The 25,689-nt window shown below is 60.5% G+C and overlaps 1 protein-coding gene across 1 annotated transcript; it reads right to left on the bottom strand.

The window, feature by feature from the left end:
- Positions 1 to 501: 501 nt before the first annotated feature.
- Positions 502 to 25,434, bottom strand: EXTL1 (exostosin like glycosyltransferase 1). Its single transcript, XM_006019260.3, has 11 exons — positions 22,968 to 25,434; positions 6,488 to 6,581; positions 6,206 to 6,313; positions 5,916 to 6,035; positions 4,569 to 4,701; positions 4,372 to 4,490; positions 3,505 to 3,600; positions 3,268 to 3,354; positions 2,453 to 2,613; positions 1,942 to 2,113; positions 502 to 1,094 (listed from the first exon to the last, which is right to left on the bottom strand). The coding sequence occupies exons 1-11, from the start codon at positions 23,900 to 23,902 to the stop codon at positions 906 to 908; spliced, it is 2,214 nt and encodes a 737-aa protein (XP_006019322.1). The 5' UTR covers positions 23,903 to 25,434; the 3' UTR covers positions 502 to 905.
- Between the last annotated feature and the right edge of the window lie 255 nt (positions 25,435 to 25,689).

Raw genomic sequence — 25,689 nt, forward strand, 5'->3', positions numbered from 1 at the left:
CCCGGTCCCTGGATTCCCGTCTCTGCACAGCCCGAGCTCCAGCTCCTGGAGTCAAGTGATCCTTTTGCTCATCTAGCCCTCCCGCTTGCGGCGTCACACCTGGGAATAATACATCCCCAACATGTCCCAGCCCGAAGGCAGCAAATGACAAGAACAGGCCATTTGCTGGGGGTTTTAGCTGTCATGACGTTGAAGCCAATCCCCTGACCTGGGGAGCCAAGCAACAGACGGAGCCAGGAGTGTCCTCGATGGCTCCTGTCGGACTGGCCCCGACCCTCATGCACGCTGGGTGTCTCCGGGTAAATCCGAGAGCGTCACCTCACCCCCCTGGGTTGCAACGAGGCTGGCTGAAGGTTGGATCTGCTACGGGAGGTCGGGGTGGGGACTCAAGCTGAGCTGCTCTTGGGGCAGGGCAATGCAATCTCTGCAGCCTTTTTCCAGGTGCCACAGGTTTGGAGCCAGCCTGGCATTCCCCGGGGTGAGCGTGTTCCTGGTGGAAGCTGCCCCCCCGCAGCAGCTCAGCAGGGGACGCACCCTGGCATACGTGAGCATGTGGGGCAATAACAGACCATCACGATAGAAGTGAGAGGCAGCCTCTTCCCCACGGCTGCCTGGGGCAGGGGAGCCCAGCATCCCTGCGAGCCTTTATTTGTACTGGTAAAACCCAATAAGACGGAAATGCCTGCCAGCGTCCAACAGCGCATATCGGCCCTGCTCCAGTCCAGCCTTAGGGGACCCTGCAGTGCTGCTAATAACCACGCCTGGCTCAGTCCCTGGCCTGGAACTGCAGCCGTCTGGTCCCCGGGGCACCGCCAGCTGGGTGTTTTGCCTGGTACCATCCAGCCCCCACCCGGGGATCCCAGCCAGCAGCCGGCTGCCCTCCCACGGCCCTGCTGTCCCCCCGGCTATTGCTTCTCCAGCTGCCGGTACTTCTTGCGCAGCACAGAGACCTGGTCCTTGAAGAGCACGGGGTCGAGGCGGAGCTGGGAGTGCACCAGCGGCATGTACCCGAACCCGGCGGCGAAGCGGTTGACGCAGGCCTGGCGCTGGGAGAAACGGAGGGGCCCACCGGAGATGCCTGCGCTCTGGGATGCCTGGGGAGACACGAGCAGAGGGTGAGCTCGGGGCTGGGGAGCGGGAGCAGATCCCAATCAGCGCAAGGTGTGAGGATGCCACCTTAGAGGAGTCGTTCCCACAGCGCTTTGGAAGAAGCAGCTGGAGCCGTGATCTAGGTGTAGCCTGTTCTGCTATGGGGGTTTCCATGCTTCGGGACTGTGCTGGGGGCTGCCCCCCACCCCTCTTCCCCCAATGGGTCGGGGGGGGTTAAGCCCTCCCCAAAGGCACTGAGTGTTGGCAGCAGCCCCGGCTTGGGACTTTGACTGGGCTGTGCCAATGCTCCTGCTGGGACCCCAAGCAAAAGATCCTGGCTAGAGGATCTTGCCCCTCTGCTCAGGGTCAGATTGATGTCACATTTGGGGTCAGGAAGGAATTTCCCCCCGTGCTCAGACTGGTACAGACGGGAAGGGGTTTTGCTTTCCTCTGTAGTGGGGGCACGGCCCCTGCTTGGGATCTCTTGAGTGCATGTTAACAACTTGTTACAGAAGCAGGACGCTGCTTTCCCCATGGCAGGTTCGGGTGTGAAGTCTGGTGCTGTGTCACGGCTGACTCTAGTTTTACTGAGCATTTAGATGATGGATTGTGCAGGATGGTTTGGACAGGGCTGATCCTGCCCCTGGCCGGGGGCTGGACTACATGACCTTCCAGCTCCACTTCTCTAGGATTTGGTGGAAGCTGACCCAGGACTAGAAAGAGGCCTTGGAGAGTCGCTGCTGGCAGGGGGGAAAGGATGGAGAGGGCATCTCCATCTCCACTTCCAGGGCTCAGTTGCACCTCCCCCTCACCTTCTCCCCATGCCCGGGGATGGGACCCAGGCGTCCTCACCTGCTGCGGGGCAGCCTCCTTGTGCTGCTTCCTCTGCGTCACCTTGACGGGTGGCAGGCGGGTGACGGCAGAGACAAGGAAGTTCATCAGGATGTCCTCGCAGTCGCCCAGCTGGTCGCTCAGCTCCCGCAGCCCCGCGGGCAGGTAGTGGGTGAACAGGCTGTGGTAGTACCTGGGGGGGCAGCAGCGCAGAGCCAGGGTGACTCCTGGGCAGGGGCTGGGCTGCCCTCTGGGTACGGGGCACAAGTGGGGGAAGAGAGGGCTCAAGGGGCCTCAGGTGCAGGGTGAGAAAGGAGGGTGACCGCAGCCCTGGACCCCCGAATCCCCTAGCCCCCCACCCTCCAGGGTGCTGCAGGGCACCCAGCCCCTCCAGCACCAGCCCACACTCCCCTTCCAAGCGGACGGGGAGCCCATGGGACCTACGCCCCGATTCCCCTCCTTCCCCGTGAATCCGCCCGGGGCCCTGGGGCGAATCCAGGCAGAGGCCGTGAGGCAGTGCTGGGGCTGGTACCGGTGGTAGAAGGCAGCGGCCGTAAGGACCATGGAGAACTCGTTGGTCCACTTGGAGGTGAAGCCCCAGCGGTGCTGGCCGGGATCCCAGAAGTGGCTCCGCATGGGGAAGCCGACGATACGGTCAGGGAAACTCCGCCACACCACAAAGGCAAAGTCCACCTGGGGCCGGGGAGAGGGGAGATGTCACCGCCTGGCCAGGATGACTGGATGGATGGACACAGCAGGGCTGGTCCGACATGGCCTGACACGGCAGAGGGCAGCTGGATTTGACCCAGGCACCCCACCACATCATCTCTGCTTCCCGTGGGAAACAGACTCACTGCAGAGCATCCTCCAGGGACATCCCTCTCTGCATGGAGCTCTTGCTGCAGGCCCAGCTGCTGGACAGCCGTACCCACTGCCCACCCTGATCCTGAGCTTCTGGACCCCGCGCGTGGGGTGCCACCAGCTCTCACGCAGGCAGCCGCCCAGGGCTGGGCGTGCGCGTGTGCCGGGGGTCTGCAGGGTGAAGCCAGGTGCCTCGGTAGCGGGCACAACTGACTCGGTGGCTGGCCTGCTGCCAGCTGGCCTTCCCCACCAGTCTCTGATTCACCAGCTGAGCTGGGGGCCTGTCCCTGGATGTAGGGAGAGTGCTGCAGCGTTAGAGCAGACTACGTGCTTCCACGTGGCCCGTGGAGGTGGGTTCCAGCAGTCTCTGGTTGCACCCCAGAGACGGGTGCACGGCAGGGGTGTTCGCTGCATGCCTCTGGGGTCCCGCAGGATGCCTGGCTCTGTGGCAGGTGGCACGGTGTCCTGGGATCCCCATGGCCTCACCTCGCTGGTCGAGAGACTGGCATGCTCATCCAGGCTCAGCACGGCGTCCGTCCCGATGGCCGGGTAAGGGAAGAAGCGGTCACTGATCTGGGGTGGGGGAGAACAGAAGAGTCAGGGGTGCCCAAAGCCCCCTCTCCCCATCCCCTGCTCACCCCAGCGGCCAGCACAGATGAGACAGTTGCCAGCAAAGGCAGCAGTCTCTGGGCTGGTCACTGTGATGGGGAGCCCCCTTCTTACTTTCCTCCTGCCATGAATGACCGTCAAAGGCACTGGGGTCTGGGGCCACTTCCCGCTTGGCGGCGGTGACTTCTCGCTGCTCCACAGGACGAGAACCTATGAGGAAACCAAGGCAGGAGAGTCAGCGAGGCAGAGGTAGCACTGAGCCAGCCCGAAGCAGGGCCCATCCAGCCACGTGTCTGTCTGCGGGGACCCTGCAGGGCACAGGGCTTGGAGGTCCCTCCCGCCCCTCCAGGTACACGTGTGCCTGGCATGGGGGCAGGCGGAGGGATGCTAGCAGCAGGCCGGGGGGTTGGGCAGGTCCCTGCCTGTCCCCGTGGTCTCTTGAGGCAGTGCAGGTGTTTCCCAGCATGTGCACATCCCAGCCCCGGAGCCAACGTGCCTCATGCCCAGCCCGCCGAAGGGAAGGGAAAGCGGGGTGGGAGCTTGCACCCTTGCCGGGGGCCAGATAGCTCCTTGGCTCCAAACTCCCTGAAACTGCCTCTAATTGAGACTTTAGGGGCTCCTCTCCTTTCAGATGTGGGGTGGGAAGCACAGGGGGGTCCTGCCAGCAGTGCGGGGCTGGAAGGTGGCAGGTATTTCACCTCACTGGGATAAAAGTCCTGTCGTTTTGCATCCTTTCGCCTAAGCCAAGGCCCTTGGGACCTGCTTTTTCAAGGAGCCAGGTGCCAGGGGGCTGGATTCCCAGCTGGATCTCTGCCTGCTGTAGTCAGAGAGGGCAGGACGCTCCCATCCCAAACCAACGGCCGGTCCATTCACTTTAGCTTTCCAGAAGCCCCAGGTAGGTCCAGCTTGGGCCCCTCACCCCTGGCCTGCAGCCCCCACTCTTCCCCTCACCCCCCAGGCAGGTTTCACCCCCTCCCTGACCTGGGAGCAGTACTGGGACGCAGAGACAGCCTGGATGAGCTTGAGGATGGGCTGAGAGAGGGAGATCCCCGGGGCCATCGCCCGGATGAGCGCGGTGAACTTGCTGGAAGGGCTGGAGCCTGGGGCAGGAGAGAAAAGAGAGCTGTCAGCGAGGGCATCGGGCGGTGGTGGGGGCGGCCGGGGGCTGCGGTTCCTACCGTGCTGCAGGTGGTAGAAAGGGAAGTCTGGGATGTGCGTGGAGTACTCGGGCTGTGCCAGGAGCCCTCCCGGCAGGGCGTTCCAGAAGAACTTGGGCCGGGACTGCCGCCCGAACACCCGGTCCTTGATGATCTGGGGGGGAAGGAGGCACGGTCCTTGTCAGCCCCACCAAGGCACTGGTGCTCCCAGGTCCTGCCGCCCGTCTGGGACTAGAGAACCCAGCCCAGACCCTTTGCATCGCGTGAACAGAGCATGCTGCGCTCAGCTGCGGGTGCAGCCCCCTGAGGCGCCTGGCAGCAGGACTGCACCCCAGACCTGCCGTCTATGTTTCTAAACCAGGATGACACCAGTTGCACCCACGACAACGTGGCTATCGGTGCCTGGAGGATTACCACGAAGCAGCCCAGCGCTGGCTGCGGGCTGTGCCAGCCTTTGGGGAGCATTGGCTTTGGGGGGAAGGTGAGATCTGTCCCCCCAAGTGTTACTCAGGGGCTCAAAGCTACATGAAACTGATGCCAACCCAGCACGTGCTGTCTCCTGCAGCAAGACGTCCCTGCTGCTTCTGAATGGCTCCCAGCCGCTCTGTGCAAGCAGGGCTGCGGGTTGCAAAACCCAGGCTTCCTGGAGCTCCCTTATCCGGGTCCTGCTAGAATAACTGGGCCCGCTGGCTTCCAAGGGAGCACGCCAGCCTCCCCCAGTCCTAGCCTGGCAGGCAGCTTAGAGCTGACGACCCCAGGCACATCAGTGAACCCCAGTCCATGTCTGAGGCATCCTGTTTTTTTTGCCTCCAGGACAAGCTGTTTCCATCCCATTCACAGATTTCATAGACATGAGGGCTGGAAAGGACCTTGGAAGATCACCGGGTCCAGCCCCCTGCCCCAGGGGCAGGAAGTCAGCTGGGGTCAGATCACCCCAGCAAGATAAACGTCCAAATGTCTCTTAAAGGAGTCCAGAGTAGGTGTCTGCTTAGAAACGGACCCGAGTCCTCGGTGGTGCTGGGTGAACTCTGAGCAGCCCCGCGGTCTGAAACCAGCACATCCCAGGGCTGGTTCTCTCTTCATCCCCTTCCCTGCAGCTGAACCCAGGCCCCTAAACAGCTGCTCTGCAAGAGGGATGCTAGCCTGCCCCCTCCTCGCAGTGCCTCCTGCTTTGGGATGCTGGGGCTGTGAGCTTCCCCACAGCTGGCACTCCTGCCACTCTACAGGAAGGGGGGAGCTACCTGCCTGCCTGTCCTTGCTTGGACAAGCAACCTGCTCCCCAGAGCAGGTCCCAGCCCTTGACCAGCCCTCACCCAGGGCCCCAGGGCATGGCAGGTGCAGGAGAGATGCCCGCAGGGTGGCACTCACCTCCAGGGTGGTCTGCACGATTTTTTCCACAGAGGAGAAATAGGCTTCCCACAGGAACTGGGTGTGCTGCTGGAAGGCCAGGACCTTGTCCCTGTGGATGCAGCGCACGGTGGAAGGGATCTGAGAGAGGGAGAGAAGGTAGATGCAGCCTGACAGAAGGGCCCCGTCAGCACGTGGCTTTGGGGAGCTGGCTTCTAACCCCAGCCAGAGGACTGCAAGCCTGGCCCCTGGAAGGGGCACCAGGGCAGTGCTATGCTGCGCCAGCCCTCCCGTACCGCCCCCACCTTCACCTGCAACAGCAGCCGCTCGTCCCCCACGATAGCTGCCTTGCTCCAGTCGATCACCTCGGAGAAGGGCAGCTCCCAGCCATTGCTCAGCAGCACAGGAATGCAGGCAGCCTGGGCAAGGGGAGACAGGCCATGATGACTCCCAGGGGCCCGGCACCCCCCCCAGGACCTCGCAGGGGCAGGCCACAGGGATGGAGCAAGCCCAGAGCGGGGCTCCACGCAGCCTCCTCCCAAAGACAGCCCCGTCGGGGAGCTGGGTCCCTGCCCTCGTCCCCTCGCAGGTACCTGCAGTGCCTCCAGGAAGCGGAAGGAGCCCAGGCGCCGACCGCGCGGGATGATGCAGAAGGTTGAGTTGTGCAGCAGCTCCCGGTAGTCGAACCTGGGGCCAGAAGGCAGCACGGGTCAGGGCCCAAGGCCGGAGCTTGCCGGCTCTCCCCACCCTGTGCACATTGTTGGGCATCTGCACCCCAGGCAGGCACATCAATCCCAAGCAGTTCCCTCGCTTTCACCCTCTGCCCCAGGACCCGCGAGACCTCAGCACACCTTAGCCATTCCCAGGCATGAAACAAGCCTCTTGCCCCCCAGCCCCGGCCCCTGCAATCAGAAAGACCCAGCTCTTTTTATGAGGGAAACTGAGGCTGAGAGACCAAGCAACGACCTGCACAGCCCAAGACAGGAGATCTGCAACAGCTCTATGGGCTCAGACCCCCCGCCCAGGGCTCAGGCTGCCGGCTGCATGACTTCTGCAGTGCGAACATGCCCTAGGCTTTAACTCGGGGGACTGTTCCCCCACTGCTGGCTCTGCCACTGACTCACTGAGTAGCCCTGGGCAAGTCTCTTCATTTCATCTCCTGTTTCAACGGGGAAGTATCAGGAGCATCAGGTGGGCCAAGGCAGCAGTGCTGCCGAGGGGCCTGGAGGCAGTGGTGACAGGGCCACATAAACAGAGCTGCTCTGGGCCCATCTACTTGGGGCTGGAAAGGGTTAACTAAGGACTTCATTACCTGCTCCAGCTGCGAGCCAGCTGCCCAATGCAAATAAAAGATATGGCAGCTTGGGCTGGGCTGGCATGGGATGGACCCTGGAAATGGGAGCCCTGTGTGTGCTGTGGCGGAGCATGCTACCCTTGCATTGCTCTAGCTTTCCCTGTCCCCTCAACATGCCTCAGCCCTGATGTGGAGCAAGGCCACCCCCCGAGAATGAAAAGGGGAGCTCAGTCTCTGCGGTCTGAGCCCTTGGCCTCATGGCTGGGCCCTGCCAAGAAGCAGGGGGCCAGCCACTGCCAAAAGCCTGGTGGTTTCTGCGGTGCAGACGCTGCAGCCAGCGCTGACACCAGGGCATTTCACCGCTCCCATCCCAAATGCAAAGGGCCGGGCCTTTGCAACTTAGAGGCCGTTAATTAAGACAGAACCGCTCCTTGCGTTGCAGCGCTGTCCCCGTGCAGCAGACGCGGGTCTGGCTGGTCAGAGCCCAGACCCTGCGTTGTCAAAGCCCAGTAATCATGGAAACATTTCCTTGTGTTTGCCATGCCAAGGAAAACAGTGCTTTTGTCTGAGCAAAACATTCCTGGGCTGCATCGTGGTAAGCCCCAGAGACTGCAGCCTTGTGCTGCCCAGCCTGAGAGTGGAAGGGACCGAAGTAGGGAAATTGCCCAGCCGATGCCAACTTCCAAGTGGGGCAGGCTGCAAGCAGCAGAGCGGGCATGGTTTGGGCAGGGCGAACATGGAGACACTAGACTGCAGGCATCTTCCTGGCTGAGCAGGTGAGATGGGTTCAAAGAATACAAATGATGCTTTGGCGCTCAAGCATTGAACCCTGTGGTGAGTTTTCACCAGTGCCATGGCTGGGATGCTGACGGTAGCTCAGCCCCGTATCCAGGCATAGGTCGGAGCAGCTAGTAGGGAGGTCGTGAGGCTGCTGGTAATGCCACCCACAGGCTCCGAACCCCTGGCACGGTAACCCAGTTAAAGGTTAGAGAAGTGGGGCTGGAAGGGACCTCAAGGTCACATAGTCCAACCCCTTGCTTGAGGTAGGTCTTGTCCAGTACGGAGAGCAAACCTGCGACCTTGGTGGTGGTCGCACCACACTTGAATCGGGTGCTTTGGTATCTCTGGGCCAGCGCTGCACCCTGCAGAATAAGGCTTGTCGAGTGGCGTCATCTCCCCAAGAAACTTCCAAGTCTCCCTCTGCTTAAACTTGACTCTCCTTCCACTGTCCTGGCTGGAGTTCCCGGCTCCCAGGAGGTGCTTCTGCTCTGAGCTGCGATGGGGAAAGCGCGCTCCATCCTCCACGGGATACCGAATCCCCTGTCAGCAGCTAGCGGTGGCAGGGTGGTTGGGTGTGAAGCAACGAGCCAAGTGCCTGGGTGCAATGGCACCTGACGGGTGATGAGTTGGTAACAAAGACCGCTGTCAAGCAGGGAGCGATTGTATCGGTGACTTGCAGTGCTCGTCTTTCAGCACCACTGGGGAACGGGCAGGGCGCCAGTCCCAACGTGCTCTTGGAGGCACGTGATGCCCAGCAGCATGTACCTGGCAAAAGGTGGTGGGTGGCGTGTCCTAAGGCCTCTTCCCATCGTCATCCTCCTCCTCCTCCTTCCCAAGAGGAAGATGCTGCTTGCACTGCGGGAGTTGGGGCAGGGTCTCGGCAGTCCTACTGCATGCCACAGTGTAGTCAGCTCTGTCTGCCTTGGCTCACCTGAGGGTCCGGGGCTGGAGGAGCCTGGTGCCAGGGGCTCCAGACCCCCCGGCTGGTGGAGAGGGTCCAGAGGTCTGCGCTGTGCCTCACTTGGGGCTACAGCAGTGCTGGCCAGGGGGCTTCACCCAGGGATGTTTCTCAACAGAGAACAGCCTGTATGCGCCGAGAGCCGGGCTCGCTGTCTTGGTAGCAGATCCCCCTCCAGCACCCATGCACGCCCCAGACTGTGACCGCAATATGAGGCCTCTGCATTGGAAGCGAAGGAGCCTCTGATCAGTGCTCTGCCCTTCCCGCAGGGTGCCGCGGTCTTAGGAGGAGATGACGGCTGCTTCTCCCGCAGCACTAATCCTCCTTGGGCAACTTCCCCCTCAGCCCCAAGCACCCTGTTTGAGGGCCCAGACCTTGGAGCTGGCTTCCCTTTCTGGGAGGCTCCATGCCGGGTTATGAAAGGGGCTTCTGTGCCACCGGCCTGTGAGAGGCACATTCACTGCCGGGGCTCCGCAACCGCACAGGAAAATGCAATATTTACACTCATGCTGGACAGCCCAGCTCCTGTTCCTGCCCAGCGCCGCGTGGGGAGGGAAGGGGCAGCACAGACAAGGAGCTACTATTCGCTGCCTGCACGCCGCGCTCGGCTCCCCGCGCCGGGGGAGAGGGCAGCGCGTCACCAGGGGGGCGGCCGCGGCCGTATCGGGCTCAAAGGGCTCCTTGAAAGCGGAGGAGGCTGCGGCTGTTCTGGCCTCTGTGCCCATCGGCGCCTGTCGGACCTACAGCCTCGTGCTCCAGGGGACCGAGCTGGGGGTTGGCAAAGGCCTCCACCGCCCTGAGCGCGCCACAGTGAAGTCATCCCTACCCAGCCAGCCAGCAGGCATGGAGTGGCTCTGCCCTGAGCGTGTCACGGTCATGATGTCATCCTGCGAACCCAAGCATTTCCAGTGATGTCATGCCATGTCAGCATTAAGGGGGGGGCGGAGGTTGTGGTAGTTGGCACTGTGTGGTGTGGATGCAAGAGCATCACTGCTCATCCCCATCCTTCCTCTTGGGTGGGCTACAGGGACCCTAGCCCCTGCCTCCCAGTCCCTCAACCCCCTTCTTCCCGGGAGCCTGCCCTTCTTGCTCAACCTCAGTCCACTCTGCCGTAAGCCCCTGGCTCCCAACTGCATGGGGGCTATTGCCCCGAGCTACCCATCAGGACAGCAGGGTCCAGCTCCCACCCAGCCTGGCAAGCAGGGCTCATGGATGAAGGCACTAGCAAACTTGTCTGCAAGTGCCAAGCCAGCCTTGCCCCAAAGCCCAGGACTCCTTGGGAGAAGCAGCAATTCCCTGCCCCGTCCCAGCTCCCACGGGGGCTGTCCCTTTGCCCCAGACAGCATGGGGCAGGCTGCAGGGCCCTGGCATGGAGGGGCTGCCCTGCTGTGCCCAGGGATTGGCTGCCATGGCAGGGAGCTGCTCTGCTGCAGCTGCCCCGGATGAGCACGTGCTCTAGGCTGGAGGGTGTCCAGCTGTCCCATAGCCGTCCACTCTCTTCCCCCACGTCGCAGGGTCCTCTCCCCACCCAACCAGCCCAGGAGGGCAGGCCTGGCACCCCTGGCCAGAGCTCCACGGAGGCTCCCAGCTTGCTTCGCTGCAACCCGTGCTGCCCAGGCCTCCCGAGCTGCAGCAAGGGGCAGGGGCCGGGTCCTGGTGACCACCCGTCCACAGCAGTGCTTGGCACACGGCACCCAGCCTCCCTGGTCCGCAGAAAGGCCCGGAGCCACTGCTGGCTCTTAAGTGGGAGACTGTCGCCAGTGCTGAAGTGATTTAGGAGCATGGGCCCCACTGACAATCCATTCTCCTCCGGGCTATTCGAAAACCCCATGCTAGCAATAGCACGGGGCCTCATCCCTGATCCAAACCCCAGTGGGAGTCGGGTAGCCTGGGTATCACGGTCCACATGCGCATACATGGATAATCTATGTGCACACGCACTCCACATGCATGCTCCAGGATCCAGCGTGGCTGTCCACATTCTCCACATACTGTTCAGCTTGGAAATGGAGACACAGGCCCAGCAGGCAGCCGTTCCCAGGCCCCCGAATTTCCCCCCCACGCTCACGCAGGGGGGCATGGAGGGGCACAGCCCTCTGCAACCCTGATCCACGATGTTCATTTTAAAGCCGCCCCGGCCCAAACTCTGCCCGTTGCCATCTCTCTCCTGCCAGCAGATCCTAGACAAGCTCTGCAGCTGGCTTTGCTGGATCTGGTAAATTAGCCCCAGCCAGGGGCTGATGTATTGACAGCATCGAGTTTATGAACAAAAACCACCCCCGGGGAATTGAGACACGATGCTGCGGCGCGATGCTGAGAAGCCCATTAGTTCATTGCGTCTCATTAACGTCCCTGTTCTCACTCGAGCCACCTGCCGAGAAGGGGGGAGCTTCAGCGAGGCTCTCCCCACGCATCCCATTCCCATGAAATTTCATTAACGAACGCCGCCGTGTCTGTGCTCGCCCCTGCCTGCCCCCCCGGCCCTGTGCCAGCTCCCCAGCCCGGGAGAGGTGCGTTGGTGGCCAGAGGCGGGGGAGCCTCGCTCGAACGTCTGCATGGATCTCTGCACCGGCGGTTATTCCCGCGCGCTGAATTGCGGGAGGGCTTTGACTGCGCTCGTGGGGCCAGATTCTGATGCCAGCAGCTTGGTCGCATGCTAGCACGGTGCCGTGAAAGCCATCCCTGTTGCACGGATGTAGCTAAGAGCCTATCCAGATCCCGGCGCACCAATCTTGCCCTTCTGTATTGTGACAAATGCAGCAGGACGCGCTCAAACCCGTTAGCCAAGCCAGGCTGCATTCCTGAGCTAGCAGGGGTTTTGGAGGCAACGTCCCTTCTGGGGTCGATACTCTCCCTTCCAGCAGAGATCCTGCCTGGTTTCCCTGGGAAACACCATGCAACTCCCCATGTCCTAAGGCCCAGCGTTTTCTGCAGCCCAGTTCCCATCCATGATTGCATCTCTTTTCAGTGTAAGGTTTGTCCCCACGTGCCCCCGGATGCTTGCTCCCTCCTGAGCCAGAGTCTGACCTCGGTCCCAGCCGCCCAACTGCAGCGCAATCCCCTTGCCGGGATCAGGAACTGGTGTATTGAAAAGAGCTGATGCTGATGGAAGCTGCCAGCCTGGGAGCTCTCTTCGTGCACGTGGCTGCAACCGTGCAGGGTACTTGTCCATCCAGGGAGTCCCAGCACTGCCACAGGGCACTGGGGATGGGACTATTTGATCTTTTGCCCCATTCAGCCCATCAGAGCTGTGTTTTTACCCCAGAGTAAGTGCTAACTTGCCCCTGGCCCTGTTGTCCTCCTCCACTGAAAACTAACCTACCTCTGGCTTGGCTCCCACTTACCCCAGGGTAAGAGCATGCACGCAGGCAGCACACAGCAAAGCCCGACCCTTTCTCTGCAGCAGTGCAATCCCTAACCCCCACCGAAAACACAGCCAGACCTTGGAGGAGCTGAGCATGAAAGCCCGATATTGGTATTCGCTGCAGGACGAAGTTGGGGCTCCCTGGCACTGGGCAGTTTTGCAGTGACACCTCTGAGGATTCATTTTGTTCCCAGCTTTATTGCTCTTATTGCAGCCGCATTGAGAAATGCCAGGCCGGCCAGGTCTCCACTGGGCTCTGCCATTATACAGGCGTGCAATGAGAGATGGCCCTGCCCTGGCGCATTTGTAATTCAGGGAGAGGAGAGAGTCCATGAACTCATAAAACATGGTCCTGGCAAACCAGGATGGCCGTCAGCCAGAGCTATGGGTCTGTCCGTGGACCAGCTGCCTCCACTTAATGGTGATTTAGAACCAAAGGACAAGGAGGATGCAGACCCTGAGACGGTGCAGCGAGGCAGCTGGGTTCCCCTCCTGCCCTCAGAGCCAGCTCTGGCAGCAGCTGAGTTTTGAAGCTTACATCCTTCATTGTGCCTTTGCGGCACCCCAGGAGCTGGCGCCGGGGCTCCAGGCTGTGGCTTGCGTGGTCCGATGCAGAAGGGAAAACTACATCCCTGAGATGGGCGCAGCTGAATCCAGCCCCCCGGTGCAGCGAGGCAGCCGCACGGAGGGAGCAACAGGTAGCGGCGCGGGACTCGGCAGCTCCCCAAAAGGGAGGGCACCCCGTAGCCCTGAGGAAGGGCGAGAGGGAGAAAGAGAGGGCTTTGTACCTAGAGAGGGCATCTACTGTGGAGGGCTGAGAACGGCCTTATCATCCGGGCTACCGCGGAAGTGGAAGCCGGCGCCTCCAGGCTGCGAGGAGCCAAAGGCTCCTTCTGGAAACACTTTGCTACTGACGTTCTGCGGTTTCCGAACAATAATATAGTCAGTGCTTGCCCGTTCCTAGCTCCAGCCCCAGGGACCGAGCGGCTCCAATCCCTGCTCGCAGGCCCCCCGTCACCCCAAAGCCAGCAGCGGGCATGCGGCGAGGGCACAGAGGAGATGGGGGAGCGGCTCTCATTTGTCAGAGGCAGGAGATTTATTTTTTCTCCCCCCGTCCCCCTCGATCTTTCTGCAGCCGAACAAAGTCAGCCGGCTGCTACAGAAGGTTCTTTATGTGGGCACAGGACCTGTTTGTTCAGGCAATTGCTGGGGCCGGAGGAGCCACGGAGCTGTAACAAGCCCTTCCTCTGCTCCGAGGGCAGCGCTGAAGGAGGTTTAGTGTTACCTGCGGCTCCGGGCTACAGCCAGGATGCTCGTGGCTGCACCAGGCTCCCCTCCGCCTCCCCGCTGCGGCACAGGCGCTCGGTTCTTCGCCTGCCCCATGGAAGGGAAAATGCTCCAGGCCTCTGGGGTCGAAGCCTGCTTGAATCGCTGCGCTTGTGATGGTGCTGTGCCAAATGTCTCCTTGTGCCCGATGGGTGCACTCGAAGCCAACCTGAATGTCCGGGTCCTGAGCCGGTTTGGGGGTCAGGCATACCTCACTCGTGCTTGGGGTTCTCCCAGCTGTGCCAAGCACATGGGCAACTTGTATTGCCCCTTTCCCCTCCCTGTTCTCCCCTACAAACTCGGAGCGTGGGCCCCGCAGCACCCGGGGGCCCTGACCTTGCCCTACAGTGAATGCCGGTGCTCAGGTCCTCCAGGAGCTGGCTGCGCTTGTGGTGGGGGGTTTAGGGTTTGCACTGCTGGGAAGAAGGGGTGAGGCTTTGCTATGTGCCGGCTGCTCAGCGGTAGCTGCCTGTGTGCACACTCTTACCCCAGGGTAAGTGGAAACCAAGCAGAGGCAGCGTAGCCTTCAGTGAAGGGGGAGAAAGGGGCCTGGGGTCCGTTAGCACTTGCACAGGCAGCCAGCAGATCCAGCACAGCCACTGGGGTGTGGGAAACTGCTCCCATGTCCTAGCCAAAGACTCAGGCCGACCCTTGTCACACCAGCTGCTCCAACTGGAAGAGAGACCCCCTCCCTGCCTTTGAGAAAAGGAAATATCCCCTCATTTTACTGCTGGAGAAACCAAGAGAGACAATTGCCAGCTCCTCCAAGATGACATCCTGCAGCCTGGCACGCTCTGTGCTTTTTAAGTAACTAGTGGCTGCACTGAAATAAATACCCTCTAATAGCCGGTGCTAGCAATGCCAGGGACTTACATTAGGCCTTTCAGTCTGAGCTCTCCAAGCCCTTTACAGAGGTGAGGCCAGAGGCATCATTCTGCTTTTAGGTGGGGAAACTTGAGGCCTCGAGAGGGGACAGGACTCTGCCCTCGCTGCCTGTTACAAATCCTGCCCAAACCGCTGCCGGGACCAAGAGGCAGGCATGGTCTGGGGCATCTCCCAGCCACATTCCCCAAGACTGGACGCCACCCCCGTCTCCAGAGCGGGGGAAATGCAGCCTTTCGGGGGACCCGGCTGACCTGGGAAATCTTTCTCTGCACAGCCCGGGTGAATCCCTGCAGCTGCCGTGACCTCAGGATGGCCGCATCCATCTGTGATACTGGGACCTTAATAAGGGAAAGCCTGAAACGACTCCCTCTTAGACATGTGCCCTGCAGCTCCATCGAGGAGCAGTGCCTGGAGATCTCCCCCCACGCCCGGAGCCCTCCAGCCCCACTGTTCACCATTACCCTGAGATGTGGCTAGAACACCTAAGTGACTTAGGAGCCTAGCTCTCACTTTCAAGTGATACTTAAGCACTTGGGAGCCTAAATCTCATTGGCTCGGGACTTCGGTCCCTAACGGCCAGTTTTCCAGTAGATCAGGAAGGCTCCTTTAGGGGCCTGCGTACATTTACAGGCATCTAAATAACCCCAAAGCAGGTGCTCAGGCCACCTCGACAGACGGGATTTAGACTCCCAAGTCACTGAAGTGCCTTTGAAAACGATATTCAAGCTCATCATCTGCTGGGGATCCACGTGAGCGGCTCCACCCCGTGCTGCCGTACGGTGGGTGTCAGCGATGCTTCGCAGCCCCGTACCAGGGCTGGGCAGAGAGGAGGCAAAACCCAGGGTCAGACCCTGCGTTACGGAAAAACCCCACGACAGTGAACGAGGCGCCTCACAAAAGGGGAAGAAAATACCTGAGGCCAGCTCTGCTTGGAGACCGGGGAGGGGATTTGATAACAGGTTTTGCTACAAAAAAGGCCTGTTGTAAAGAGGAAGGTGATCAATTGTTCTGTGTCCGCCGGGCAGAGGATGAGAAGCGATGGGCTGAAATTGCACCCAAGGAGATGTAGGTTAGATATTGGCAGGGCTGTCTGACGCGGGGGGAGGGGAAGTAATGGAAGAGATTACCGAGAAAAGTGGCAGCATCTTGGGCGCTGGAAGTACTTAAGTGCGGGCCGACACACTCTGGGCTGGGATCACATCCCCAAAGCCCTTTCCTACATGGGCGGGAGGTGGCTGTGCCCCTCGCTCCTGATCAGCGGAGCACTGAATGGTAAGGACCAGACGGGTCATTTCTCCGAGGCTTTCAAAGGTAGGAAGGACTTTCACACCTCTCCGAGTGCCACTCGCTGCAGAGGAAGGACCGGCCAGCCGCTGGGGGCTGGCCGTCAGAGCCAATTATAACCTGATTGACCTGGCGTGACATTAAAATGCTCAGCAGAGCCCATTTGCTTGCTGGGGGGTGGTGTTTTTGCAGGGCTACACATGCCTGCAACGAAGGGCAGTCTGGTCTGGAGGGGTGACCAGTTGGACTTCGCATTGCAGCCAGCCAGGTTGCATTGTGTTATCATGGACGAAGCACCGGGGAAGAACATCTCCCATTAAACCACGGGCCATCTATTCCAAGAAGCTTGATGCATTTGTTTTTTTCCTGCTGTAACTCTCCATTGCCGCCTCCTCCTTTCTTTATTGCATTCTCTCCTCATTAGGACCTGTGAGTCATCCATTCGAGGTCCTTTGCTAGCAAGCACCAGGGTAATGATGCGATTAGCCTCCGAAGTCTGGGGCCTGGGCTAACAGTGGGGGAAATGCCTTGCTGAATTGAGGTCTGTTTGCAGAAATCCTTTTATTTCTGGGCTCCAGGACAGGCTCCTCCAGTCTCTAGGGCGACTGGCTGAGTTTGATGCATAGGGAAATGGAGGCAGGGCACTACCACATGCTGTGCCCAAAGTGGCAGGGAAACATGTGCCGGAGCCCAGAGGGAGACTGGACGATCTGGGCACTTGCACCAACACTCGCCCTGCTCCAGTCGGGGCTTCCTGCACTTCTGCCAAACCTGGGGATTGCCTTGCCTCCATGGCCCTCTGCTTCTGAGGCCACCCGGGCACTTGTCTCCCTGGGGGGCTGTGGCAAAGTTTCAGGGGGCGCAGGAGGTGAAGGCACAATCCTATAGTACCGGCTGCAGAGAGGAGATGCAGCCACACAGGGTGTTACCGGTATTTCTCACGGGGGCACATGGCAGGTGATAACCGTCACGGGATGCCCCAAACACGCGAGTGCCGCTGGTTTAGACCATGCCCCCTCCTTCCCCACGCCAGCCTCCATGTTGCTACCAACACAGCAGGAGCGGCAGCCTGATGCTTTCAACCACTTGCAAGCGGGGGAAAAATAAAGGCCTATTTTTCTTCCTGCGGCTGCTGGTCTGTGGGTGCTTAACGACACGCGAATGCGGGAGCCCGGCAGCGTCTCTGCCTCAGCTCCCGCAGGACCACCGTTCGGCTGCTCTCTGCAGTGCTTCCAGCCTTCCCACAACTGCTCGCGCAAAAATAATCAATACCCCAGGCTGGAAAAATGCCCCGGCAGGCCCAGCTCTGTGCCGCAGCCCGGGCCTGCGTCGCTGGGACCGGGCACTTGAATTCGTGCTCCTGCTGTTTTGTTCACGTTCCCAGAAGAGAGTTGCACAATTCTCCTGGCACGGACCTCCCGGCCCACACCCAGTGCCTGGGGGCAAGGAGGGGCTGGAAGGAGCTGAACGCAGCTGAGCTGCTAGTGGGGAAGGATGGGCAGCTGCACAGACCGGGCTGGCACCTGGGTGTTTGCTCCCCACCTGCCTCCCACTTTGCATGCTGCAGTCAGGGGAGGGCACCGGAGCCCCCCTCCCCTCCCCTCCCTGCAGCTGGTATTACCTTTCCAAAGCCCTCGTCCCCCCTCACTGAAGCCCAGGGGGCTGCAGGTGCCTGGCACCCCTTCAAGAATTAGGGCCACGGGTGTGTCGAGCCAAACACCCAGAATTGAGGCAGCCAGATGCGGCCACCTTTGCCGATCCAGGAGAGATCATGATCTCTTCAGCCCCTGGTTTGTGCCCAATCAAATGCCCTGAGAAGCTGAACGCAACCCTACTAGAAATGTGCTTTCAGCCCCCATGTGAAGGTGCTGTGGGAGCCCAGACTGCTGGGGGCGGGGAGCTGAATCACACCTACAGCAGGTGCAAAATACCATATTTTCTCCCCTCCTCCCCCCAAAAACCAGCTGCTAGAAACCGCAGGTGCACGTTGTGCAAGAAATATGGGAAGAGCAGTTTCGCTCAGGCTCAGCTTTCTAGCTGCTTAGTGACTCAGTACAAGGACAGATCTCTCTGTCGTCTTCATGCTGCCGTTCCAAACCCGGGTGCGTAGTTTCGGCCGGGGCGTGCGGGATGCTCAGAAGGACGGCGCATTTCAATGCGATTGAAGGTGCCAGCGTAATGTAGGGTGTGGCCTTTCAAGCTTCATTAGCATCAAGCAGACTCTGTGCCCGGGGGGACCAGTGCCCACATTTCCTTGCCAAGTCCGTGCCCCAGAGCTGGCAAAGGGCCTGGCATGGTCTGGTCTTAAAGGGCCACATCAATGTATGTTATTAAAGGGAGTCTTTTACGGAGCTGAACCAAAGGTCTGGGGTGCCCAGGAGCTCATGGATGCAGCTGAGCGGTCCCAAGCTTGTGGTGCTGGGAAGAGGCTGGACTACAATGAAAGTCAGCATCGGCGATGCCTTCCCGCACCCGCCTGGAGGGTCTGGAGGCCAAGCAGCGAGCATCTAATGGTGGGGTTTGTCTTGTTCGAGGCTCCCCTCATTCACGGGTGAATGCACGTCCAGACTTGAGCTCCCCTAAACAGGCGGTGCAGGGTGGAGCCCAGCGGCATTGCCTCAACGTGCCCTCGGCCGTGGCACTTGCAAAACAGCAGCTGCCCACCCACGTTGCCAGTCGATCTGCCCAGGCTGTGGAGGGACGTGCAGAGAGGCCCGCCTTGCCCCCCGGCCCCGCGTCGCCAGCTCCTTTGCTTTTACGGAGCTGGCTGGCACTGCTGTGGGCACGTGAGCTCCGCTCCCGGAGTGGGAACCAGCCCGAGCCGGTGCCAGTAAAGACGGCAGGTTGGAACCAATAATGCAGCTGGGGTCAGTGAAGGAGCCCGCTTGACGAGAGCATCTCCCCACAACCGTGCCCCCAGCTCAGCTCATCACCCTCCGGCCCTTGGCTGATCTGATAAAGGCGGTTAAAATTCGGGTCCATGCTGTTCTCTAGAGATGTCTGAGTTAGTCCTGCCCTGCCCTGCCTTCAGCCTGCCTAACGGGCCGTGCATCGTTCTCAATTACCTGCGGGCAACCCCTCCGGAGGCCGCCCCTTTGCAACGGCATCGCAGCAACTTTCTTAACGGGCTGTGGCACAATGTGGGTTAACGCAGCATCGGACCCTTGCCACCCTGATCCCAGGGCTGGAGCAGCCCATGGGCGTGCAAGACCCCCAGCCTTGGCCCTGTGCTCCTCCGCCATGCTTGGTGAAAGGCAAATCTTGTATCTGCAAATGAGTCAATTGGATTTCCGGGCCATGGGGAAGGGAAGGGACTTTGGGAGCTCCAGAAGCACCCAGTCCTTCCAGCACCAGCCTCTCTTCCGTCTACACGTCCCTGTCTGTCGTACCAAGCGTCCTGCTCAGAGCACTTAAGCTTCTCACGCAGGCCAGGAAGGGAATCCAGGAGTCTCGCCCCCTTGCACCTTCCTGGAAAGATCAGGCTGTGCTCCCATCGGGCACGGGGCCATCCTGGATCCCTGCGTGCAGCAAATGGGCAGCTTGGTGCTCTTCCCCGCGCTGCCACCCAGGAGCTGCCTTCACCTGCCCGCCCCTTCCTGACAGATGGGCGCCGTGATTCATGAGGAAATGCTCTCGGAGTGATGGATGGGGCCGGGAGCCGGGCTGGCACCCGATGGGAAGCCAGAGCCAGCAGGCGGCCGTGCCATTAGACTACCGCGGCGGTGATGGGGATTCTCACGGTGGCAGTTACCGAGCAAGAAACGCGCTGAGCATGACGGGACGGGAGGGGAGGCCACTGATGCGGCTTGGCCCCTCTCGCAAAGCCTCCCAAAAGGCCTCGGAGCACGAAGGAGCCAGGAAGGGAGATTCTCCTGGGAGCGCAGGGTGCACGGACACGCGCGCTGCAGGCCTGAGCCACATCCCTACTGCCGTCCAGTCCCAGCATGTCACGGGGCTCCTGCTCCTGGTCCCAGGGATGGATCACTTACCCGCTGCGGGTCATGCAGGCGGCGCTGCCTGCAGCAGGGTGGTGGCAGCCCACGGTCTTCCCCTCCACCGGTGCCACAAACGTAGCCCCTGAAACCAGCTGCAGGACCAGCCTCCCCACCCCAGCCCTGGAGGTGCCCAGGTCCATGCTCCGGCCCAGCCTGCATTTCAGCCAGGGCCAGGGCAGGGAGGTGACAGCAGCAGTGCCAGGCTCACAGGCAAAACAGCCTGCAACCCTTTGCTCTGGGAGGGTCTCTTGTGACCTGCTGCATCCTCAGCCCTGGTGCCGAAATCTCTAGCTGGGGGCTTTGTGCTGTGGGGAACTGGGAGGGAAGCCTTGCAAGCCATGTGAGTGTCCCCAACCCCAGTGCAATACCCATTCCCTTCATAAAGTTACTGACTGCTCCGTGCCTCAGTTTCCCCACCCCTAAAATGAGGGCGATGGCCCATCCCCAGCTCACAGGGGTCTTCTGTAGGCAAATGCTCTCGTGGCTGGGAGGGGCTGGCTGGCGACAGCCAAGGCAGCCAAAAAAGGACCATGGGAACACAGGTCATCAAAGGATCGTGAGCTCTTGGTCCCTGTCAGGCAGGGAGCGGTGAGCCAGAGGCCAAAGGAGGCTCTGCCTCCTGCACCCGGCCCCTGGGCTCACATTCGTGTTCAGCCCCTCCACGTCGGCTTGCCAGGGCCCGGCGCTTCGGTGGGTCTCAGCTAGTCTTGACTCCGGTCCAGATAATCTTGGTTTAATGGGACTACGTGAAAGAGAGCTTACAAAACCTGGAGCATACGTGCCCTCGGGGCTTCTCTGCCTTCCTGCTACTCCCCAACAGCTGCCACTCCAGGACCCTCGTGCCAAGCCTCCCTCTTGGGCTAGAGACAGGACAGAGCCAGGCTTCACAGGCCCTTCTCCCTGCTATGGGCTGGGGCAAACTGCAGAGCCTCTCCCAGGCAGGCACCAGCTGAGCCCAGGTCCAGTGATGCTGAGCTGCTGACTAGTGATGCCTCTGCCCTTGCGGGAGGGGAGGTCTCCGTCTGCCGGGGCCTGCTGGCAGTCCTGGGAGCACGGGGAGGGAGATCCCCAGGTCGCTCAACCCCTTGGTTGCTGCCCTGCTCCCCGCCAGAGGTGGCTGCCTTTCGGCTGCATTGTGTATACAGGGTCTTATCCTGATCCCCCCAAGATCAATTCTAGTTTTGCTACTGGTTTCAAAGGCCAGACTCAGTCATTGCAACTGGTTGTGTTCTCCCAGGATCCCTGTCAGCACTGGCATCACCCGCCCCTGGTTAAGTCCATCCTCCCCGACCCCAGGATGCTGCTGTGGGCTCTTCTGGTCATGGGGCAGGCACATGGGTGACCCATCACCGCCCTGCTGCCCGGGCTGCCAGCATGTGCAGCAGCCGTGCCCAGAGCCCATCTCTTGGCCAGCTGCTGTCACCAGAGCCACCCCCGGGAACGACGGGGCAGAGATGAGTCACTTGCATCAGGCATCAGGACTCGGGAGCCAACAGCTCTCCCAGGAGCCCAGCAGCCCCCGAGCACGGAGGGAGGGGAAGGCAGCGGTCGTTATCCGCGTGTCATCGGTGCAGCGCGTTTGACGGAGGAGCCCTCTGCTGAGTCACGTCTCGCTCGCGGGCAGCAACGGACTCGGAACAAAACCCCGGGGCAGAGTGTGTGCACATGCATGCATGCACACATACACCTTTGTACACACACGCGCGCGTGCGCACACAAACAAATACACATGCATACGCATGCACCTGTGCAAACTCTCGTGTATGCACATGCACACACACAAGCTTGCATGCATATACTCACAAGCACGCACACACATGCATACACACACGCACATGCATGCGCACGCATGCACCCATGTGTACACACGCACATACAAACCAGCACATCAGCACGCACATGCACACATGCGCACACACTTCCAAAGCATACAGATGCGCATGCACACATGCACATGCATATGCACACTTGCACGCATGTGTACACATGCACACGCATGAACAGCTGCAAGAAACCAACCCCAGGAAAAAGGATTCAGCCTCAGCCACCAGCACCAAAGTGGCTCAGCACCACCTGCTCAAGAGGACGGGGCAAGAAACACGGACGTGGACCAGGACAGAAGAAGCTCCCACAGGGGATGCCTCTGCCTAGGCAGCGCCAGCTCGGAACTGGCTCCTGCCCTGAAACAGGGACGGTCTGATCCAGCCCCCGAACCTACCACTGCAAACAGCTCATTGTGGGGGGAGGCCAAACCTGTTCCCGAGAGAGCTCAGAAAGTTTGAGGGCCAAGGTCAGTGGGGTCAGGTTCCCAGCAGAGAGGGGCCTCTGGGGCCATCTCCACCCTGCCAGAGGCAGAGTGATGCTGAGTGACCCAAAGGTGCATTTATAGCAACGGGGCCCCCAGGCACAGATCCTTCCAGCCTTGCTCTGGAGGTGCTGGATCCCACTGACGGGGCTGGGGACACTCGGCGCTACTCGGGATGGAGAACGAGAGCTCTCCAACACAGTGCAATGCAGCTGGTCTGCAGCGATCCCCGTCCCCGCCATGCCACCAAGCCCATTTCAAATCAGTAGGCTCCTAAAACAAGTCGCTGGCAAGGGCTGAGAGCCATAGATAGACCTGCGTCCGGATCTCAGGTGCCCCGAACGCTGGGCAGGTTCTTGCCTTGGGAACAGGGGGGTTCTCTGGGCTCATCCCCAGTAAAAGGATTTAGACTTTTTTTGGGGGGGGGTAGTATCATCCATCTCTGCTGGCATCCAAAGAGAAGGAAATCACATGAAAAGGGCAGCCTGGCCGATCGCAGGTCAGAGCAGCTTGCACGAAAGCATTTCAGTGTTCACACAGAGCAGGGAAGCCCCGAATGTCCAGGCTTTTGCTTTCCACAAGGGAAACTGAGTCTTGCTTTGTTGGCTGGGGTTATGGCAGGGGGTGGAGGGAAGCTAGCCAGAGCAATTCCCCTCCATCTGCTACCGGGCTCACCTTATGCTAGACCAGGTTGTCAACTGATGTAAATCAGCAAAGCCCCACTGAGCCCATCAGCTATGTATGTATACTAGCTGAGGATTGGATCCTGGGTCCCTCCTTTTTACCTGGGCACGTGCGTGTGGCCATTCTCTGCCCTTAACTCGAGGCACGTCCCACCGGACACGGGGGAACACGGCCACGCCGAGCTCGCAAAGGACTTACTTCTCGTAGTCGGTGTTGTCCTTGTCGCAGCGTGCGTCTTTGTGCTTCTCCCAGTCTTTCCCGTGCTTGCACGTGGTCAGCGAGATGATATCCTTGCCGTTGTGGATATGGTGCAACGCGTTCCTGGTGTCGGAGCCGATGCCGGTCAGGTACCGCTTCCCTTTAAAAACCAGCAAGTACTTCTTCTTGGGAGGCAGGGAGCTCTGGGCCAGCCAGCCCCTCTCCCCGCCCTTCTGCGGATGGTCCTTGGAGAACAAGGGGATGGAGATGTCAAAGCCGGGCCGGAAACGCTCCACGTAAAAACTCGCCTTGGCCAAGATGGCCTGTCCAATGTCAAAGCCCAGATCCTCGGTGTAGTTCGGCCAAGTGCCTGAGTAAAGGTTAAAGATCAGGTGGTTTCGGCCGTCATTCCACAACGGGAAGCCTTGGATCTTCTCGTTGATGTTGTGGACGTACTGGACGGAGAGATGGTCCCTGTCCAACGTGTCCAGGTTCAGGACAAAGAGGCAGGCTTCCTCGGGGTTGGAGGTGTAGTAGCGGGACTCCTCGAGCGCAGTGATGATTTTGAAGTAACTCTCGGACACCGGGTCCCCTCTCTCCGCGGGGTAGATGAAGACTTTGAAACCATATTTCTCGCATTTGGAAAAATCGAAGCAGGTTTCCATGCGGCACCTGCTGTTCTTGTAGATGCTCATTCTCGTGGCCCTCCTGGCCTTGGGCGACGGCTGGCGGGGGCCTCCATCGTCCTGAAGGTCTCCGGGGCCCGCAAAGCTCTGCAGAAGGGTCGTGTCGGTCCAGCGGGGCCAGGTCTTCAGAGCGTCCGTTTTCCTTCTGGAGAGGAAGGCGAGGCGTCTGAGCTGGTCTCCGCCAAAGAAGAAAAGTAGAAGCCAAGAGGCAAAGAGAGTCATGAAAATGTATTTCTTCCTGATCTGCATAGGTTCATCGGGAAGCCTGGCTCCTCATCTGACGCAGGAGGCGGTGGGTTTGTCAGCCGGCGGGGTCAGGTGAGCCCATTCGGGGCAGCGGGCTCAGGAGGGAAAGTCCAGGGGAGACACAAAATGTGCCGGCGTCCAAACAGGGCCCGGGCTGTTCAGTCCTGTTTCTAAGTCAGTGCTTACCCCGGATTAACCCCATATGCTCTCTCCCCGCTTCCAGCATCGCGTGCTTGGTAAGGGACTCTGCCTGCGTTTTTAATTTTAAAATCTGCTCCTCCGTGGTGAAGGCTTAATAGCAAACCGCCCCCCAGCGTCACCGGCGCCCTTCAACTTCAGGGTGCCACGCGAGTGCCAGGCTGTCCCGCTCCGCTCGGTACCACGCAACAGTCTTTCAGCACGAAACCGAGTTGAGCAACAGCTCCTTTTCCATCCCTCCTTGGCCCGGCTGCCCAAACCCCAGGGCAAGACAGGTCACGCTGCTGCTTTTCTGGCGGTCACAGTCTGTGTCGTCGTCACCAGCTGCCGCATTTGCTGTACTGGCTTGATGCAGAGTAGCCCACCCCGATCCCACCGCTGCAGCCTCTGCTTAGGAGAAGTTTGCACTCAGATAAATGTCTCGGAGCGGCTCACTCCAACGCTGCCACCTGGACAGCTGCTTGCAGCCTCGGGTCTCCGTCTCCCCTTTACCTTTAACGGTCCATAGCTAGAGCACACCGCTTCCTCGGCCATGGGAGAGCGTCAGGACAGGCACCGGGGCTCCGATCCGCTCGCCTCGGGGGAGTTTTGGCTTCTAGCTTCTTGCTGCGCTTGGGGTGCATTTCCAGTGAGAGCGATCCCAGGGCTCGCACACGTGCCCCTTTGCACCGGGGATGAAGCCAGATCTCAGTCCCTGCCCGGTCCCAGGTCCGTTTGCATTCTCCGTGCTGTTTGGGACTCCTGGAGGACTACGCGGCGTGCCCTTAGGTCTCCTTTGCTTTGCCCTTTCTCTTGCCGGGGAGAGTTATTTCTGCGGGCGGGCACTGATTCTCCCCCGCTCCACTGGGTGCCGGCAGCATGACACCCTCTAGGCTGACCGGGTGTAACTACAGCCCTCCGCCTTTCCGCGTGCGCGCCCCTGGCAGGGAGAGGCAATACTTGGGGTGCGTCCGAGATCCTGCACGCAGGCGGGTCTCACCTCGCGAGCCCCCGGGCTCCTCGCTCGCCTCCTTTATGACCTCTTGGACTATTTGCCTCCGGGCCCAGATTTGCCTCCCTCACCACACGCCTCTCAGCTTGGTCAGCGGGTCTCCCTCTTCCTGGGTATTTCTCTTGCCTGCTCTGCTTTTGTCCCTCTCTGGATGTCTAGCTCTGTCGCTCGCTCGCTCTCCCCCGGTTGATTTGGATTCCCAGGTTTTCCCCCATCTCCCATCCTCTCTGCACCCCGTCAGCTACCGAGCCGCCCGCCTCGGTCTCGCTCCCACGGGCTGCCCCGTCCAGCCCCAGGTCCCTGCCTCCCCCTCCAGCTGCCCAGCAGCATCTGCTACCCAGCCTGCTGATGCCACCTTCACAACATTGCAGCCCGGGCCCGCCCACCCCCCGGATTGGTCCCCCAAACCCCGGAGGGTGTGGTTTCGGTTTAACCCTTTCCCCACCAAGTCCCCCAAAAGGGGCGGGGCATGGGAAGTCTCCAGGGTGGGGGCACCAGGTGAGCCATGCCCACCTGTGCCCCTGGGCAGGGCTGGGGGGGCGGCCCCGTTCTCTTCTGCTGGAGAAGAGGCTTCATCCACGGTGGGAAGCCCGAATACATG

This window comes from Alligator sinensis, unplaced genomic scaffold, assembly GCF_000455745.1.
Source record: "Alligator sinensis unplaced genomic scaffold, ASM45574v1 scaffold337_1, whole genome shotgun sequence".
Lineage (NCBI taxonomy): Eukaryota > Metazoa > Chordata > Crocodylia > Alligatoridae > Alligator > Alligator sinensis.